Here is a 17,828-nt window from a genome sequence, read left to right as displayed (position 1 = left end):
AGCGCTAGATGGATGCATGCTTGGTAGGAATGGTCCCATGATAAACTTCCACCCTCTATCCACATTTTGAGAGATTGATCCATAGTATACTAATCTTCTTCTTGCCTCCATCTAGGTAGATAAATCTCTTCCTCAATGTCCATGGCTATGGATCTCTCTAGTGTGATAATCAAGTGAGGAGTGGCTAATGGAGATGCACTCAAACCTATATAGATGCCCCCTACCTAATACAATGTTATGTGTGAGCTTTTTGCTAAATCTCTTACCTTGTCAGCCATATTTTTTTCAATATCTGTAATCATTTTCTTGCATTCTTATGATGTCAAAATGTTGATGCTAATACATTTCTATACACACTAATCCTCTATAGGCATGAAATTCAACTTGATTTGCTGACACCCCATTATATATAACTAACTCATGCATAGCCCCCATCTCCAAGAAGTCTCTACCATATGATGGTGGTTGGATCTCTATAGGCCCATCTCAGCCAAGTCAGTCTCTAACAACATAATGGCATCTCCTTAGATATTTTCATGTTCCTCGGTTGCCCATGCGTTAAAGTCTCCCAGCAAGAGGACTTCTTGTTGGGAGAACTTTGCAATATCCACAAATAATGGCACATATGGGGACTCCTCTCTCTCTGTCACATTGCGTGCAAGAATGTTGATGTCTTTGATGGGAAGTAGCATACTACAATATGCATCACTCTCAAGCTAGGTGTGGCTAAATACATCCACATAAAGCACGCCTCCTCATCTTGGCAGACCATTGCGACCATTAATCTTAGATGAAGCCGCAACAAACATGTTACTCCTCCTAAACCATACACCACAAGTGGTGCATGTCTACCCTTTAATAGCTTACTCCCTTGCATCATATTGGGTAGCTCTCTCTCTCGGACTCAATGAGCCTTTGTAAAAAAACATCCCATCTTGTGTGCATCTTTGCAAAGCCTCTTAGGTCACACCACCATAGTAGCAAATCCACCATACAGCCATGTAGAATTTATTTATGGTCTCATAGACCCCATGTCATAATTGCTTATATGATTTTGGCCATCCTAGGTTTCCTAAGCTCCACTTTTATAAGGTGTAACCAAGCTACAGAACTTAAGTTATGAACTCCGCAACAAGCAGGGTTGTAGAGTGTCCAAATTTCCACGCATGGTAAAATCTCTACAAAACCATCAGCCTATTTTCAAATTTGGAAGTGGTTGGTAATAAGGGTCTACTGGCACTTGAAGCCTACTAACTCCTACCCAATTCCAATAATCCTAGCTACGGTCTGCCCTAGGTGGGCGGGGCCCAACCAATGTGAATTTTTAAAAATAACTAGATTTCTATGTCTAGCCAATAAGGGGACGTAATAGTCAAGGTTTTGCACATGATGGTGAGAACGGGCATAGAAACTTATCTTGTATAAAACAAGATGCCTTTTCCACCATTCAATTTCTATTTTCAACCAAACATATAAGTACTTTTTGGTTTTTGAGTCTCAGTGTTTGGGAATCTTAACCATGCAAGAATAGTGCAAAGTTTGTCATCTCCCACGTATATCTTGGTGGCTTTAAGGGCCACCCTTTTTTTCAAGAACTCAGTAGAATATTCATGGTCTTTAAATTTCACGAGTGAGGGGTTGTTCCCTTGTCAAGTCTTTCCCAACTCACTATGCATTCACAAAACGTAATACACATTTGTCTGCATATAATGCTACCCCATCTTCCTAAGATGTGGGAATGTTTGGGAGTTTCACAACTCTTACATTCAATGCAATTCATACATTTGGGAGTCCCACAACACTCTTACATTCAACGGCTTTATTTTTCTACATTTTTCTTCTTACAATGTTGCTGCCATCATGGCATCCCACTGGGGATAGGGAATGGCCATTGTTTTCTATTTCTTCACAAGCTCTATCCATTTAGATTTTGCCTCAACCTCTTAGCATCTTGTACCAAGGTAGCTTGTGTGCATAAATTTTTTCCTCTTCTAGGGTCTTCTCATGCATGGAGGTCTTATAACTACATCTCACTCTCTACAAGAGTTCTCCCATTTACAATCCATACATTTGACCACATCTTATTGGATGATCCAACTTTCCTTACATGCATCCAATTCTGGACACTTTCATGCCTATACAATTACTCCCTCAAAATGCAACCTTTGGCCAACCATCTCCTATGGATTGATCTTGTGAGAGAGAGAATCTCATGTTTGGCATCACCTTGAAAATTCAAGATATCCTTGATGAATGCAGCTGAAGACTTCCAAGATGCTCCTCTCAATATTACTCTATCAGCTCGTCATAGTTGGCCATGAACATAGGACCAACGTGCTCATAATACAACATTGGACGTGAAGGATTCTCATGAGGGAGCAGTATTTGTATGCATGCAATTTTCCATCCTCTTGAGGAATAATCTTACCAATTACCAACCATACATGCTCCACAAAAGCATGTAAATCATGGTGTGTGTAATATCATGGGGCACATGCTTCTGATGGAATATAAGCGTAAGGTTCATGGTACTGTGACACAATCATGAGCCTCTACGGTCAATAAGGCCACCATCCACACACCAAAAAAGTATCTTGACAATCCTAGCATCACAAGAGGGATTAGGATGAGGCTACACTCCCATACAAATGCTGGGAACACCACTCGACCACCTGACATACACCTCTAATGACATCTCAAAGCGTGTTTTTCATGTGCTCGCATCATCGTGCTCACCCTTTCCATGACCATAGTCTCAAAGAATCTCTAAATCACTAGTATACTCGATTGCACATGCCACGTGTAAATCCATAAAACAAGTCTTGGTTATTGTTTTCTTTAAGATGTTAGTGAATTTAGGCTATTTATGAATCCTTGGGAACTTTAAGTACCAGTGTAGAGCCAATATTGTAGAGCCAATAGAACTGTCGTGTGCTGACTTGAACTATGTACCACAACCATCTGATTAGAATTGTTGTGTGCTGACTTAAACTATGTTAGTGATTTACAAATCCTTGAGAATTATAAGTACCATTGTAGAGCCAATAGAACTGTCGTTTGCTGACTTAAACTATACACCACAACCATCCGACCAAAACCATCACTGTTACCATGTGACCCCATGATCTAGTAAAAAGTCATTATGGAGACAAAAATAGTGTTGTACAAAATGTGCATCATGTGAGCGATTATCACTGATATAAAAATGATACTCCCAAACAATGGTTCTCCCTACTCCATCTACATGTGCCTCTGGATGTTGATAGATAATGTGGACCATAATAGTAACTTGGTAAGGTTAGGGGGAGAGGTGATTAGGTCACAAAAATTAATTATATAATATAGCTCAAATATGAAACAAATAATATGAAAAATAACCATTATCTACACCGAGAAGTACTACTTGGATTTTATGTGTAAATGTATAGTTCTCTACAAAATCTACCACATGGACAACCACACCAATAGGGAACTCGACTAGGCATGCTCGGAACTGATGATCCTACCACTTGGCATAATTAGTATGCCATATCTAGGAGTATATTTTCTCCCTAAAAATGTCACTTTGAAGTGACACTGTGGTGTATGTTTGTCCACGAGCTATAACTTCCTAGACTATCCACAGCACTGTGGAGCTAATGTGTGACATACTCATAGAACTACCATGTCACTCTCTCTTGTTCACTTGTATCAAGATCTACCATCTGTAATGGGCATCCTCCTCCATGTGTGCACACAAAAGAGAGTGGATGAAATCATGAAGCTTGAGAGGTAACTCTCTATGCCCACTAAGAGAATAAACCTCGGATTGTTGGAATTAGGGTTGCAGGAATGCACACACAACTTCAAGAAGATGAGGAAGCTTGAGCACAACACAGTAGTGTATTATGAGTGCCAAAATGAAAGATAACTTGCCCTAGAAGATAATTGGCGTATATACAATGCACGGGGGAAAAAACCTCCTAGTGAGGGAAAAAGTGCCCCGGCGGTCCTAAGTGTGTTCACACACATCACTACTATAATATGGTAACAAATCCCCCCTGGAGTGATGCGGTGAACAAGAGCTAGCACTCATGTATAGGGAAGTGTCTAGCTATGTGGACGAATCCACAAAAGGGAGTAAGCCCAAAGCTTTGCGAAAAGCTTCGAACTTCTCACGAGGCAGAGCCTTTGTGAAAAGGTCTGCAAGGTTATCCTGTGTTGGCACATAAGCCAAACTGATCTCTCCTGCAGAGAGTCTCTCCCTGACATAATGGTAGTGCACCTCAATGTGCTTCGTACGAGCATGGAACACTGGGTTCCGCGCAACTGCCAATGCGCTCTGACTGTCAGTGAAGATGGTGGTGGCAGATGGCTGCCCAACACCCAAATCAGCCATAAGGCGTCTGAGCCACACACACTCAACCGTAGCTGTGAAAGCTGCCCTGTACTCAGCTTCACAACTAGAAGTGGCCACAGTAGGCTGCTTCTTGCTCAACCATGATATGCATGAGCTTCCAAGCATGAAGCAAAAACCACTCGTGGACACGCGTGTGTCATAACAACCAGCCCAGTCAGAATCTGAAAAAGCATGTAAATCTGGCGGCAATGATCCCCCCTTGGGATAAAACAACCCAAGATGCCGAGTACCACTCAAATAGCGAAAGATACGCTTCACTGCCTGCCAATGCTTAATGCCTGGGCTATGCATAAATCTGCTCACCTGTGAGACTGCAAACTGAATGTCTGGCCTCGTAATGCATACATAAATGAGGCAACCAACAGCTGTCTGATAGAGTGTGACATCAAAGTGATCTCCAGCATCATGAAGACTCAACTTCAAACCTGTCTCCATTGGAGTAGCAATAGGCTTGCAGTCTTCAAGGCCAAATCTCCGCAACAATGTTTCAATATACTTTGTCTGACACAAAGCAATACCTCCATCACACTGCTTAAATTGTATCCCCAAATAATGATGCAAATGCCCCAAATCTGACATCTCAAAAGAGGCATTCAAATCAGCCTTAAAATCAGCAATATGACTCTCATTTGGTCCTGTGAGCAGCATGTCATCGACATAGAGAGCAATGATTAGATGTACACCATCCACACGTTTAACATACAAAGTACTTTCTGTTGGACTATTCTGAAACCCATGTGCAGTCAAATATGCATGTATTTTTTCATACCAAGCTCGTGGAGCTTGCTTTAAACCATATAAAGCCTTTTTTAACCTGCACACTTTGTTTTCCTGCCCTCTTTGAACAAAACCACGAGGCTGCGATACATACACCTCCTCATGCAAATCTCCATTCAAGAACGCAGTCTTTATGTCCAGCTGATGTACATTCCAACCATTATGAGCTGCTAATGCACAGATGCTACGAACAGTGGTCATACGACATGTGGGAGCAAAAGTCTCATCAAAATCAATGCCCTTTTCTTGAGCATAACCTTTTGCAACAAGCCTAGCCTTATGGCGATCCACTGTGCCATCAGGCTTACGCTTCAATTTGTATACCCACTTAGTGCCAATGGCCTTCTTGCCAGGGGGCAAGTCACATAAAGACCATGTACCATTCTTCATAATAGCATCGTATTCTGCTTGCATAGCAGCCATCCAATTTTCTGAACTTTGTGCCTCATCAAATGAAACAGGCTCACTTTCATCGCACATACTAGAAACAGCCAATGCATAACAATCTGACGCATAAGAGGCACCATGAGAGCCAGAACGAGTGCGACTAGACAAAGGGGCATCCAACTTGCTGTCACGCAAAGTCTGCACCAGCCATCTAGGCATGTTCCTAGAGCCCTCAATCTCTTGTCTCTCATCCTCAAGTGCATCATGCACATCTGCATCAGATATAGGCTGATCTGTGCCATCATTTAAAACCTGCATAGGCTGAAAAACTGCCTCATGAGGTATTGCACTTGACTGTGCACCACTGAAAAGAGGCAACAATGTATCATAGACATCACGTGAGCTGATATCTGTCTCCTTAGTACATGAAACCAAGGGCTGAACTGCATCTTCCACAAATACAACATCACGGCTAACCAAAATGCGCTTTGTCTGTGGATGATACAAACGATAGCCTTTGCTCTCAGCACTATATCCAACAAAAATACATTTGACAGCTTTGTCATCCAATTTTCTGCGATGTTGCACAGGCACTAATGCATATGCCAGGCAACCAAAAACACGTAAATGGCCAACAGATGGCTTGCGGCCATGCCATGCCTCATATGGAGTGACAACCTGTAATGCTTTGGTGGGACACCTGTTTAGTACATAAGTGGCACACATGACAGCCTCAAGCCAAAAACCATGTGGTAGACTTTGACTCTTAACCATACATCTTGCCATTTCCATGAGAGACCTGTTTTTTCTCTCAGCCACACCATTTTGCTGTGGTGTATACGGCACTGTACATTGGTGTTTTATCCCACGCTCAGACAGAAATGCATTAAATTCTGAAGACATATACTCCCCCCCTCGATCTGAACGGAGGGTGCCCATCTTACTTTCTGACACATTTTCAGCCATAACCAAAAACTGTTTGAAGCACAAAAACACTTCGGACTTTGCCTTCAAAGGATATACCCATGCATGCCTGGTAAAATCATCAATGAAAGTCACGAAGTAAAGGTAGTTTCCAAATGATGGAGTTTGCATGGGACCACAAACATCACTGTGAACAAGCTGCAATCTGCGTTCAGCTCTCACTGATCCATCTTTGGGAAAGGAAGCACGCTGCATTTTACCCAATATGCAGCCCTCACAAACATGCTTGACAGGTGCCTCAAGCTTAGGCAAAGAAGACACCATTTCAGATTTCTGCAGGCGCAGCAAACTTGCAAAATTCAGATGACCAAAACGTGCATGCCACAGTTTTGCATTTGAAATAGCCTGCGTATCCATAATAGCACATGCTGAATCCTCTACACATTTGCCATCCATATTGAGCTTATACAGCCCTCGACATAGTGAACCAGATGCTACAATGATGTCACCACAAGAGAGATCATGAACAGTACATCTGTCATCCACAAATTTTACAACCAAACCTGTTTTGGTAAATGCGGAGACTGACAGCAGATTCTTTTTGATCCCTGGCACATACAATGCATCAAAAAGTGTAAAGGTGTTGCCATTTGCAACATTCAGCACAATCTGTCCAACTCCTTTAACGGGATAAGAGGAGTTATTGGCACAAGTGACAGTATTCCCTGTGGGAGCAGACTCAAGGAAAGTGAATAAACTGCGCTGCGAGGTGATATGCTTAGTGGCACCACTGTCAAAGTACCATACATCTGAATCTACTGCAGACATACATGTGTCATGCAAAGATGGGTCATAACTGCACTGCGCATTGAATGCCCATTCTGTATCTAGCACAACATTAGCAGATTCATTGTTAGAAGGAGAGGCATCTGCAACAGCCATACCAGCCTCTTTCTTCTTAGCCTCTTTCGCAGCCAGCTTAGGACACGCTTTGATGACATGATCATTTCCCTTACAGTACTTGCAAAATGTCTTCTGTTTGTCACCCTTCTTCTCATCTTTGTCTTCCTTCTTTGGTTGCGCAGCATTTGCAGATTTCTGCTTACTAGTAGAAAAGCCAGCTTTACCTTTCCCGCTTCTCTGACTAGCACCGAAAGCTTGATCTGCGACACGCATACTATTCCTGTTTTGCCTTGACTGGTCTTCTTGCAGCAAAACAGAAACTAACTCCTCAAATGATAAGGCATTGGGATTGCCTTTCATCATCAAGCGAAGAGTGGAAGCAAAACCCTGATAAGAATCTGGTAGACCATTCAAAACAGTCTGCACAAGTGAACTGTCTGACAGGATTTCATCTGCAGAAATGAGCTGCTCTTTGAAATCCTTGATCTTTGTCAAAAAGCTATCCATAGAATCACCTTCGTTCATATGCTCATTCTCCAACTGTTTTCGGAGATAAGCAACACGAGCCTCATTTCTTGCCTGATACAATGTGGCAAGTACATCCCAAGCATCCTTAGAAGTCCTGCAGGAGCGAATATGTGGGATAATGGTACGTTTGACAGACAGCGCAATCAAGGCATGAGCCTGCGCATCTCTACCATCCCAACGAATCTGCTCTGCTGAAAGTGGTGGTTCCCGAACAGCTGCTACAGCACTTGTGCCTGCACCATCATCAACAGTACCTGTTTCTGATGTGTTTGCAGCATTCCCAGCCACAATAGGACGTGCATCAATACCCTGCACAATGTTCCATAACCCCTTTGCTACCAATACATGTCGCATCATATATGCCCACAATGGATAGTTGGTGCCATCCAACTTATCCTCAGCAGCCAACATGCGGAATACATCATTGTTGTCAGCCATGGCCAATGACTGTACTACTAGATGTAAATGCTGTCTGTAAGAGGTAAACCTGTATAAAATCGACCTGTGCTATGTAGCACAGCCCAAAACAGACGAATGGGCACCTGTCCTGCAGATTTTAATCTTGACAGAAAATCTGCACAGTAGGACGATTTTGCCTGCGCAGTACTTGGAATGCAAAAACGGAGGGCGAAATGACTTCAGATCAAAATTCTGAAACGACCGAGCCCTACGGGCTCTCCCACGGCATATACTAACCTGCAGACGCTCGTGAAACCTCGTCGCAATCGGAGGAGATGAAGCGGCAGGTGCCGGTGATGCTGCCCGGGAGGAGGAAGCCTGCTCTGATACCAATTGTTGGAATTAGGGTTGCAGGAATGCACACACAACTTCAAGAAGATGAGGAAGCTTGAGCACAACACAGTAGTGTATTATGAGTGCCAAAATGAAAGATAACTTGCCCTAGAAGATAATTGGCGTATATACAATGCACGGGGGAAAAAACCTCCTAGTGAGGGAAAAAGTGCCCCGGCGGTCCTAAGTGTGTTCACACACATCACTACTATAATATGGTAACACGGATTACACCCCTCAAATGACCTTTACCCTAGAAACGATGCCACAAATTGAGAACACCACTCGGTTTGGGCCATTTCAAGAAAGCAAGTATCGTGCTCAATGAACACTCCTCTTGCGTAATGCTTTTTTGAAAAGTGGTAAGACTCGGCGATTATCCTCCCTAAACCTTTTTATATTAAGGCTCTAGATGTTAGTAGAAGGACTCTATGCACATTATTGCCAAGGCTTTTGTGGAAATAGGCACCCAAGAGCTAGACTAAATTCAGATGAGCATTATTTTTTGGATGATAATAATTCTTTGGTTGATGAAACTATTGAAGCATCTCATGCACAGACACACTTATGGTGTAGATGTAAAACATATTGCTAGGGTGGGTGAAGACTTGGTCCATCAATGTAAGGCACAAGAAAGTCAATGAAAGATTTGACATTATTGCCTCTAATCTTAGTTTGCATGCTTGCCAATTTGCCTCATCAGCACATCGAAAAGTAGAAACAGGGCCTGTACACAAGATGGATATGATAGATTTTATTCTTGATGATGATATTAATGTGTTCATACACACACCTAGAGATCATTCTCATTAGGAGGATGATGTCATGGATGATATAGAGATTTGTTTAGTTGTTAAAATTATACAAAGAGTGACTGACTTGCAAGTTGTTTGGGATGAACATCAAGCTTCTATGGAGTTTTAAGATAGAATTCTTATAATTCGCTTTGGAGATATGGGTGGTTCTAGGATTAGAGGATATCAAGAAAAAATGAATAGACCTACCTTAAGTAAATCATTAGTTCAATTACCTGAAATATGGGATGGTAATCTAGATGGAATAAATATTCCAACATGTTAGAACCAACTCGAAACTATTCTCACTTGACTTTGTATGGTAAAGACGTGCAGTGTAGAATATATGTTTCTTAGCTCTAACCCAACAAGCAAAGACGATGATTATGTTGGTGATACTCTTCAATGTCAATGTAATAATAATGAGAGAGGAAGTAAAAAATTGAAACATGATTGGTCAACATGTAGTGAAGTGCTCAAAGTGTGCCATGCCTTCCATGAGTCACAACTGAAGATTCTTGGAGAAAGTAGATCTCTAGGTCATGAATTCTTGGAAATGTGGAAAAATAAGGAGAGATGGTTAGTACCTAACAACTATAACGATTCACTTAGAATCGATAATTTTGGGGTGGTGCTAAGTTGAAAACAATCAACAATTTTTAGGATCCACATGCATACTTTGAGTTTCCCTTGATAGGTGAGAATGGTGAGTAAACAATCTTATTGAGCATGAAATTATTCTAAAAAATAAGAAGAATACTAAAAGGTTAGAATGAAGATGTATAATTATCCTTTGTCCATCAATTTTTGGACAGGATATAACTCTTTCTCAAAGCTTCAAAGAATAGCTATAAAAAAATGCTAGCTCTTTTAGCTACTCTTTAAAATTTATGTATGAAGTTTTCAAGATTATTATTTGAAGTTTTTAAAGTAATTTTTAACTTCCCATTAAAGAATTTTGATTTTGATCTTATATGAATAGTTAATGCTATATTTTAGTGTTGAAATTTTGAGTTGATGCATAGTTATTATAGTGTGGTGGAAATTATTGAGAAAAAAATAAATAGTTTTTATAGTTTTTATATGCATAGTTATTATAGTGTGGTGGAAATTATTGAGAAAAAAATAAATAGTTTTTATATGCAAAATTTTAATTTTAAAACATATATATGTATATAGAGTATTTGCAAACTTTAAAATATAGAACAATTTTCTAGGTAGAATGCATCCTCATGTAGATGAATTTTTACTATGTATGTGATTTACAAAATTCATGAAAATTTACCTATGTTGAGATATTGCCTACATAAAATACCTATGCTAGGTGAGTAATTGATTTTTTCCTATCTGTATTAGTAGGGAAAAAAAGCGTATTCACCAAAAACTTTCCTAGGTTTAAATGGGCATATGTAGGAAAAGTGTTAACTAGAAAAAATTAAACACTTACTCGATAACGTATAACTAGGCAATGTATAAGATTTTTACTATATAGAAAAAAATACCTATATTGGACACATTTCCTACATAGAGAAAATTATGGAATTTTCACTACATAGAAAAAAATACCTATAAATAGCGAGTCATGAAAAACGATAACAAAATCATGCAAACGACAACTCAACTCCATTTCTGGGAAAAAAAACCAATTTTTTTTTTCAAATTTATGGAGACAAAAGACACACTTTCATGTCAAACATTTAAAAAAAATACTACTTTTGTGAAAAAAGAATGCATAAAACATTACTTGCGTTTTGCTCTAGACCCAAAAAAGTCCAATTCCAAAAAGAATTACAAAAGAGAAGAAACTCTTCCAATCAACTAGGAGAGTCATTGGACCTTTTGCTTAAAAATATTAATTATTTTTTTGGCGCAAGTGTCAAGAAGTTTTTTAACTCAAATCCATACACAACAATTTTTATATCATGTAAATTAAGCATGTCCACACGTCGATAAATTCCACCTTTTTTTTTTTGCTTTGTTTAAGCATCTCTAGATCATACCTTCCCTTGAGTATGGATAAGTTTTGTACCAATACACATTTCTACACTGCATGTTGTACGTAGCGTGTTATCATCAAACTGATAGGTGATAAAATTAACGTTACTTTTAGACTCAAATAATTTGATGAAACTCTTACATGGGATTAGTGCATTGTCTAAGAAAATAAGTTTTCTTTGTATACAAAGTTGGTCCAATGGTTGAGTTTAAGCATATTTTGATATTAAGACAGGTAGGTATATGGAGTCCATGGTCATAGAAGAGGTTTATTAAAAGCAAAGATGTCTCTAAAGTTAGATAGAAATCCAACGATCCAAACGGTTAGATTTTAGACGGTAGTGAATACTATAATTTATTAATTACTTTATTTTGATCTAATAGTTCGATTTAGAGTTATAGTCTTTGTAAAAACATAGTTTTCAATTTATAACAGTTAGATTTTGAGCCATGAAAATGACAATAGTTGTCGTTTTGAAAAATTGATGGAAATTTTGATTCAAGAATCCACTTTGTTGACAAAGTGGATTCTGGAATCCAAAATTCCATTGAGACCGATGTTTCTATCGTGACATTAAAATTTTCGTCGGAAAAAAAGAAAAATTTTGGTCCATAATAATGAACGAAGATTTCACTTTTATCAGATGAAAAATTTAGTCCGTTGACGAAATAAATTTTCGTTGATGGAAAAAAAATTCCATCGACAGATTAAAATTTCCTTTGATGGAATCCAAATTTTCATTGACGGGTTGACGGAAATTTGGATTCCAAAATCCAAGTGAATTTTAGAATCCAAATTTTCATCGACGGAAATTTTTGACGGTATTTTTTTTCAACGACAGACTAAATTTTTCGTTCAATAAAAGTGAAATTTCGTTCATTATGGACCAAAATTTCTCTTTTTTCAGACAAAAATTTCTCTCTCATGATAGAAACATTAGTGTGTCCGAAATTTTGGATTCTAAAATCCATTTTATCAATAAAGTGGATTCTAGAATCCAAATTTTCAAAAGAACAGTTGTTGTCATATTCATGGCTCAAAATCTAATTGTTATAAACTAAAAATTATGTTTTTGCAAAGATGATAACTCTAAATCGAACTGTTAGATCAAAATAAAGTAAACTGATAAATTGTAGCACTTACTCTATCGTCTAAAATTTGATCGTTTTGGATCGGTTGTTTTCTATCTGAATCTAGAGAATTCGTTTCTTTCAATAAGCCTCTTCTATGGCCATGGACTCCATATACTTACTTATCTTAACATCAAATATATGCTCTAATTTAATGATTAGATGAAGTACAATGATTAGGATGAAGTTAGTTAAATTTTTTGGAGAAGAAAAAGTATATTTTTGTAATTCTAAGTAAAGAATTTATTATACATTACATAGACAATTATTAGTAGTTTTAAAGAATATCAGATCTTGAATTGATCTTATTTTATCCATTTTGTTATTTGACATGAAAAGTGATTTTTTTCACCTTTAAATTAGCAATATGTACATTGTTTAAAAGAAATTTAAAACTATGCTTATTTTGTAAAATTTCTAAAAACATTTCTCTTCAATGTCTCTAAAAGAGTGTAAAATTGATCAATATTTAGGACTAGTGAAAAATCAAGATAGCTTGTTGTAAACAATAACTCATGACTCATTGTCGTTTTTCATGACTCACTGTTTATATTGAGCAGATTTTCCATGTAGGAAAAATTGCCTATGTTGAATCCACATTTCCTAGTTAAACTATCAAGTAAGTATTCCATTTTCTCTAGTTTGCATTTTTCCTAAATATGTTCATTTCTACTTAGAAAATTATCTAGTGAATACCCTTTTTTTTTCATATGTAGAGAATGATCAAAAGATCCTTATGTATTGGGCTGTGTGTGTGTGTGTGTGTGTGTGTCTCTCTCTCTCTCTCTCTCTCTCTCTCTCTCTCTCTCTCTCTCTCTCGGTTGACTTGTCTATTGGACCCTCTCTCTCTCTCTCTCTCTCTCTCTCTCTCTCTCTCTCTCTCTCTCCCCCCTTGGTTGATATCTACCAATTTTGGTGGGAGGAGGCTCTCTATTTCTCTCTTGTCTATTGGACTCTCTCTCTCTCTCTCTCTCTCTCTCTCTCTCTCTCACACACACACACACACACACACACACACACATGCTTGTATGATAGGAAGAGGACAAGCCAGGAAGAATAGCGGTGAGGAATGGGGACCAAGAGGGAGGAGGTAGAGTAGACTACAAAGGAGGTGGAGGTGATTCATTAATAGTAGAGGAGGAGGGAAGGAGGAGATGGAGATGACTATGGAGTAGGAAAAGACCAAGGATAAACAAAGGCCATTGTAACTAGCTTTAGCCTTAGGGCGCAAGAGATGTAAAAGTTATCAAATAATGCCAATATGGGTCCTAAATTTTTTTAGATATTAATTTATTAGTGAGAGGGGTCGAACCTTTGAGTGGAAGTTTTTTTTTAAAATTTCCTTATGGTGCTTTCAAAGACAGTGGGATTTTTCCAGATGTTTTTGGCTCGATCGTCAACCACCTCTCTAGGTGCTTATAAAAAAAGGCATGCTATTTGTATTTTGCCTCTTTACGCCTCCATGTGTTGTGTGAGAGAGAGACGTGTGAGAGAGAGACATGTGAGAGAGAGATACGTGCGTGTGAGGTACCCGTTCTAGACGAAGGCATGCCCGAAGATGGACATGGAGAGACGCTATAGACTAGCTTCGTTGAAGCGAAGATGGACATGGAGAGACGCTATAGACGAACGAAGAGAAACATTGTTAGGATGCTAAGGTGTAAACCTTAAAATTCAATTAATTAATTATTGACTTTATTATGAAAATACAAAAATGAAAAACATGAAAATTCATTAAATAGAGGACGCTATAAAGAATTGACGAAAGATACTAGTACTCAACCCACGTGTTGCTGCGGTATGTAAAAGACATTAAGAAGCGAAATGCACGAATGGAAGCCGGGATACAAAGGGTCAATCGAAGGGATCTTTTCCTCTTATTTTTAAAAAATCGAGGATTTCTTTTTCCTCTCCTCTCCTTGTGCCTTGGTTGTCCATGGTTAATATGTAACTACTAGTACTTAATCCGCATGTTGGTGTGGTATGTAAAAAAGGGTCAAATGGAAGGGATCTTTTCCTCTTATTTTTTCTCTACTGTCCCTTCCCTTGTGCCTTGGTTGTCCATGGTTAATATGTAATAGATAAATAGATTTGATCCGCATGTTGGTGTGGTATGTAAAAAAGGGTCAAATGGAAGGGATTTTTCCTGTTATTTTTTCTCTAGTGTCCCTTCCCCTGTGCCATGGTTGTCCATGGTTAATATGTAATAGATAGATAGATTTGAACCTTGGAAAATCGTTAGGCATTATAATTTATAAATGTCTGCAAAAACCTCCCAAACAAAGCGTTTCGTGTCTCAAGCCAAAAGAAATAGTCCCATAAAAATATAATTTGGCGTATTTTTTAATTGCATGCAGGGACGGTAGCGCGTTCCCGTGTTTCTGTTGTCACAGAGAGAAGAGGCTTTATGAATAATTAAAGCATAAAGCTTCAAGACTAAGGTACGCACACAATAATAATTGTTTGGATTGTACGAAGGAGGGGACTGTTTTGTTATCAAGGCCTTCTGTTTTCTCTCCCTCACACACAAGGGGCTCAATGGCTTTGTATATGTGCACAGATAGCAAGCTTAACCCCAGCTTCCATGACAATAAGCAGTGGCAGGTTTTGAAGCAATCTAATAACATAAAGACGTGATGGGCATTGAAGAAAGTTGCTCCTCCTTATCTGATCATGCCAGCACCAAGGACTCAGAAAGTGCAGCTTCTACAACAATTTCATGCTCTCAAGATTTCCATGGACAGAGAGAATGCCCATTTCTGCATGGAGGATACTTAGACAAGAGAACAGGTACACGTTCATGCCTTAGCATGACTTATGGGATGGTAATGTGATTTGATATTTGCATAAATAACCCTTGATATGAGAAGTTTTCATTAGTCAAGCGAGAGAAACAAGATGATGCATTGAGAGGCCACGTCGACGTGTGATCATGTGGGTGCGTGCTATTCTCACGTGTCTGCTTAAAAGCATGTAAGATAGCACGTGTTCAAAAAGTGGTTTTCCTCAGAAAAATTTACAAAAATATGGGCATTCAATTTGAGTCCAAGGATTAACAGATAAGGGACTTTCTAGATACCCTGCAAGCTGACACATTAGCAGGGCACATATCCAATGCACATGCCCTTGAGATTGATGAGAAATGGATAAAGGATAATCTAAATAATAAGATCTCAAGAATGCACATTGCACATTACCTGCTAGCACATACTCAATGCACATAAGAAAGCTCAATCAATGTGCAGTATGGATGGATGCTGCATCCAGTTAGATAGCACATCATCATGACAACCTTCCGGGGGCAGAGTTGTTAGAAGTCATCTCCTGTCTAGTTTTATACACCAGGGCCTTTGTTGTGGGTGTGCCCGCCCTTATGAGGTGTTTTTCCATTTTTCCCCACTCTCCGCATTTTTCCCCTATTTTTTTCCATTTTTCTGAGGCTTGGGAGGGCTGCCAGAGGGTGCCAAGAGCAGTACAGTGCTGGCCGACTGGGTGTTTATCAGTCGTGGGCACTCTTGCTGCTGGCCGACTGGTTTTGATCAGTTTTGGGCACCAGATTGCTGGCCGACTGCATTTATGCAGTCGTGGACCTTTTTATTAGTCGTGGGCCTTTTCTTATGCTGGCCGACTGCCCTCTAGGGGGGTATATATAGGTCCTCAGCCCCCATACCTCATTTGTATCATATTCGGGATCTTCTTGTGTATATAGAGCAGAGTTACACGCCTACATCTCTCTCTCTCTTGTGCTGTTTTTTCTGCCTGCGTTTTTGCTCTTGTGTTCCCAGATTTGGTCATCATCTCCGCTGCGTATTCTGACATGGTATCAGAGCCCTAGGCTCTAGATAGGTCTTGGGATTTGTGTGAGCTAGAGGGGGACTGTTTTGTGGCTGATTGGTGGACTGTTTTGGGTTGATCGGGAAGAGAAGGTGCAAGAGGAAGGCGGGCTGATTCGCTGGACAGCCACTTGCAGGTTTTAGTTCTTCTTTGTTCCCACCCACCCACCCTTTTCAGAGTACATCCCCGCTATGGCAGATCTGTTTGAGATGGCCGAGAGACATGTGAAGATCCCGACACTCTCCACGTTCCCGGTGGACCGTCAGTTGGACGGGAGCAACTACGGCATATGGAAGGTGATGATGGAATCCGTTTTGGAGTCTTATGACCTCGCAGAGTTCGTCGTTGTTGGGATTCCACGGCCGGAAGTTGAGGAAGGGGAGTTACCGTCAACCCGAAAGGACCGGGAGGCCCAGACACAGATGTGGGATCGTGTCAACGCCAGGGTCCGTTCGTTTATTTTCCTCAACTGCACACCACAGGTAATCAATCATGTAAAGCACATGACGCTGGCCAGAGGTATATGGCAGCATTTGGCCTCACTTTACAACGGTATCGCCCATGAAGAGGATTTCCTTGGAAGTACAGGTGCGGGTTATGAGCCCTGCAAAGTCGTTGACGATGCGGGAGCATATTAACAAGCTGCAGGCTCTTCAGCAGGAAGTTCTTCAGGCTGGGAAGGAGATATCGTCAGAGGACATGGCCATAACGTTGCTGTCACATTTGCCCTCTTCGTACTCAGCATTCTACTCGTCGTTGATTACCAGTGGCAGGCTCAGCACCATCACGTGGGAGGAGCTTGTGCCCATGGTCTTGGACCAGGAGGAACGATTCACGAACCCTCCTCAGGGTGGAGGTTCGGAGGCCTTAACTGGCCAACGGTCGAAAGGCCGTAACTCCGGCAAAGGGAAGGCTTCATCGGAGAAGTCTTCTGAGAAGATGTCCGACACGCTGACCGCGAGAAACTGAAGGCAGAGAGGACCTGTAATGATTGTGGCGAGAAAGGCCACTACTGGAGGCAGTGTCCCAAGCGGAAGACCGAGAAGGGTAAAGATTCCTTAGGAGCAATCATGAAGACTCCGGCTTTTGTGCACCTGGAGGTGATGGACACCGATGCTTCATTTTCTTCAGGCAGGGAGGAGATTGGAGGACTCTCCGCAACGGATACTCGGGAGTGGATTCTCGATAGTGGTGCTTCCAGGCACATGACTCCTTCCCGTTCCGGTTTACAGGATCTCTGCAGGCTTTCTGGTCATATTCTTACTGGGGATACGTCCACTATCCCAGTTCACAGTGAGGGCAGGATGGAGATAGTTCCCGATGGCAGAGGGGGGAAGCATTCCTCCCAGGTGTTGTATGTTCCG

General features: G+C 40.3%; 1 protein-coding gene across 9 annotated transcripts in view; it reads left to right on the top strand.

The window, feature by feature from the left end:
- The first annotated feature begins 14,785 nt into the window (after positions 1–14,785).
- The window catches only part of LOC147625695 (uncharacterized), an 84,458-nt gene continuing 81,415 nt past the window's right edge, over positions 14,786–17,828 (top strand). For 2 of the 9 annotated variants that reach the window (XM_086817203.1, XM_086817204.1), the window contains exons 1-2: positions 14,789–15,071; positions 15,191–15,420. In XM_086817203.1, the coding sequence (XP_086673329.1) occupies positions 15,267–15,420 (154 nt within the window). In that variant the 5' untranslated portion in view covers positions 14,789–15,071; positions 15,191–15,266. Of the gene's footprint in view, positions 15,072–15,190; positions 15,421–17,828 lie in introns of all 9 variants that reach the window. The other 7 variants (XR_015268714.1, XM_086817207.1, XM_086817202.1 and 4 more) reach the window with 6 other exon arrangements.

The sequence above is a fragment of the Cibotium barometz genome, chromosome 23 (assembly GCF_041138505.1).
Source record: "Cibotium barometz isolate CiBa-2024 chromosome 23, ASM4113850v1, whole genome shotgun sequence".
NCBI lineage: Eukaryota > Viridiplantae > Streptophyta > Polypodiopsida > Cyatheales > Cibotiaceae > Cibotium > Cibotium barometz.
This window is presented reverse-complemented; position numbering and strand designations above follow the sequence as displayed.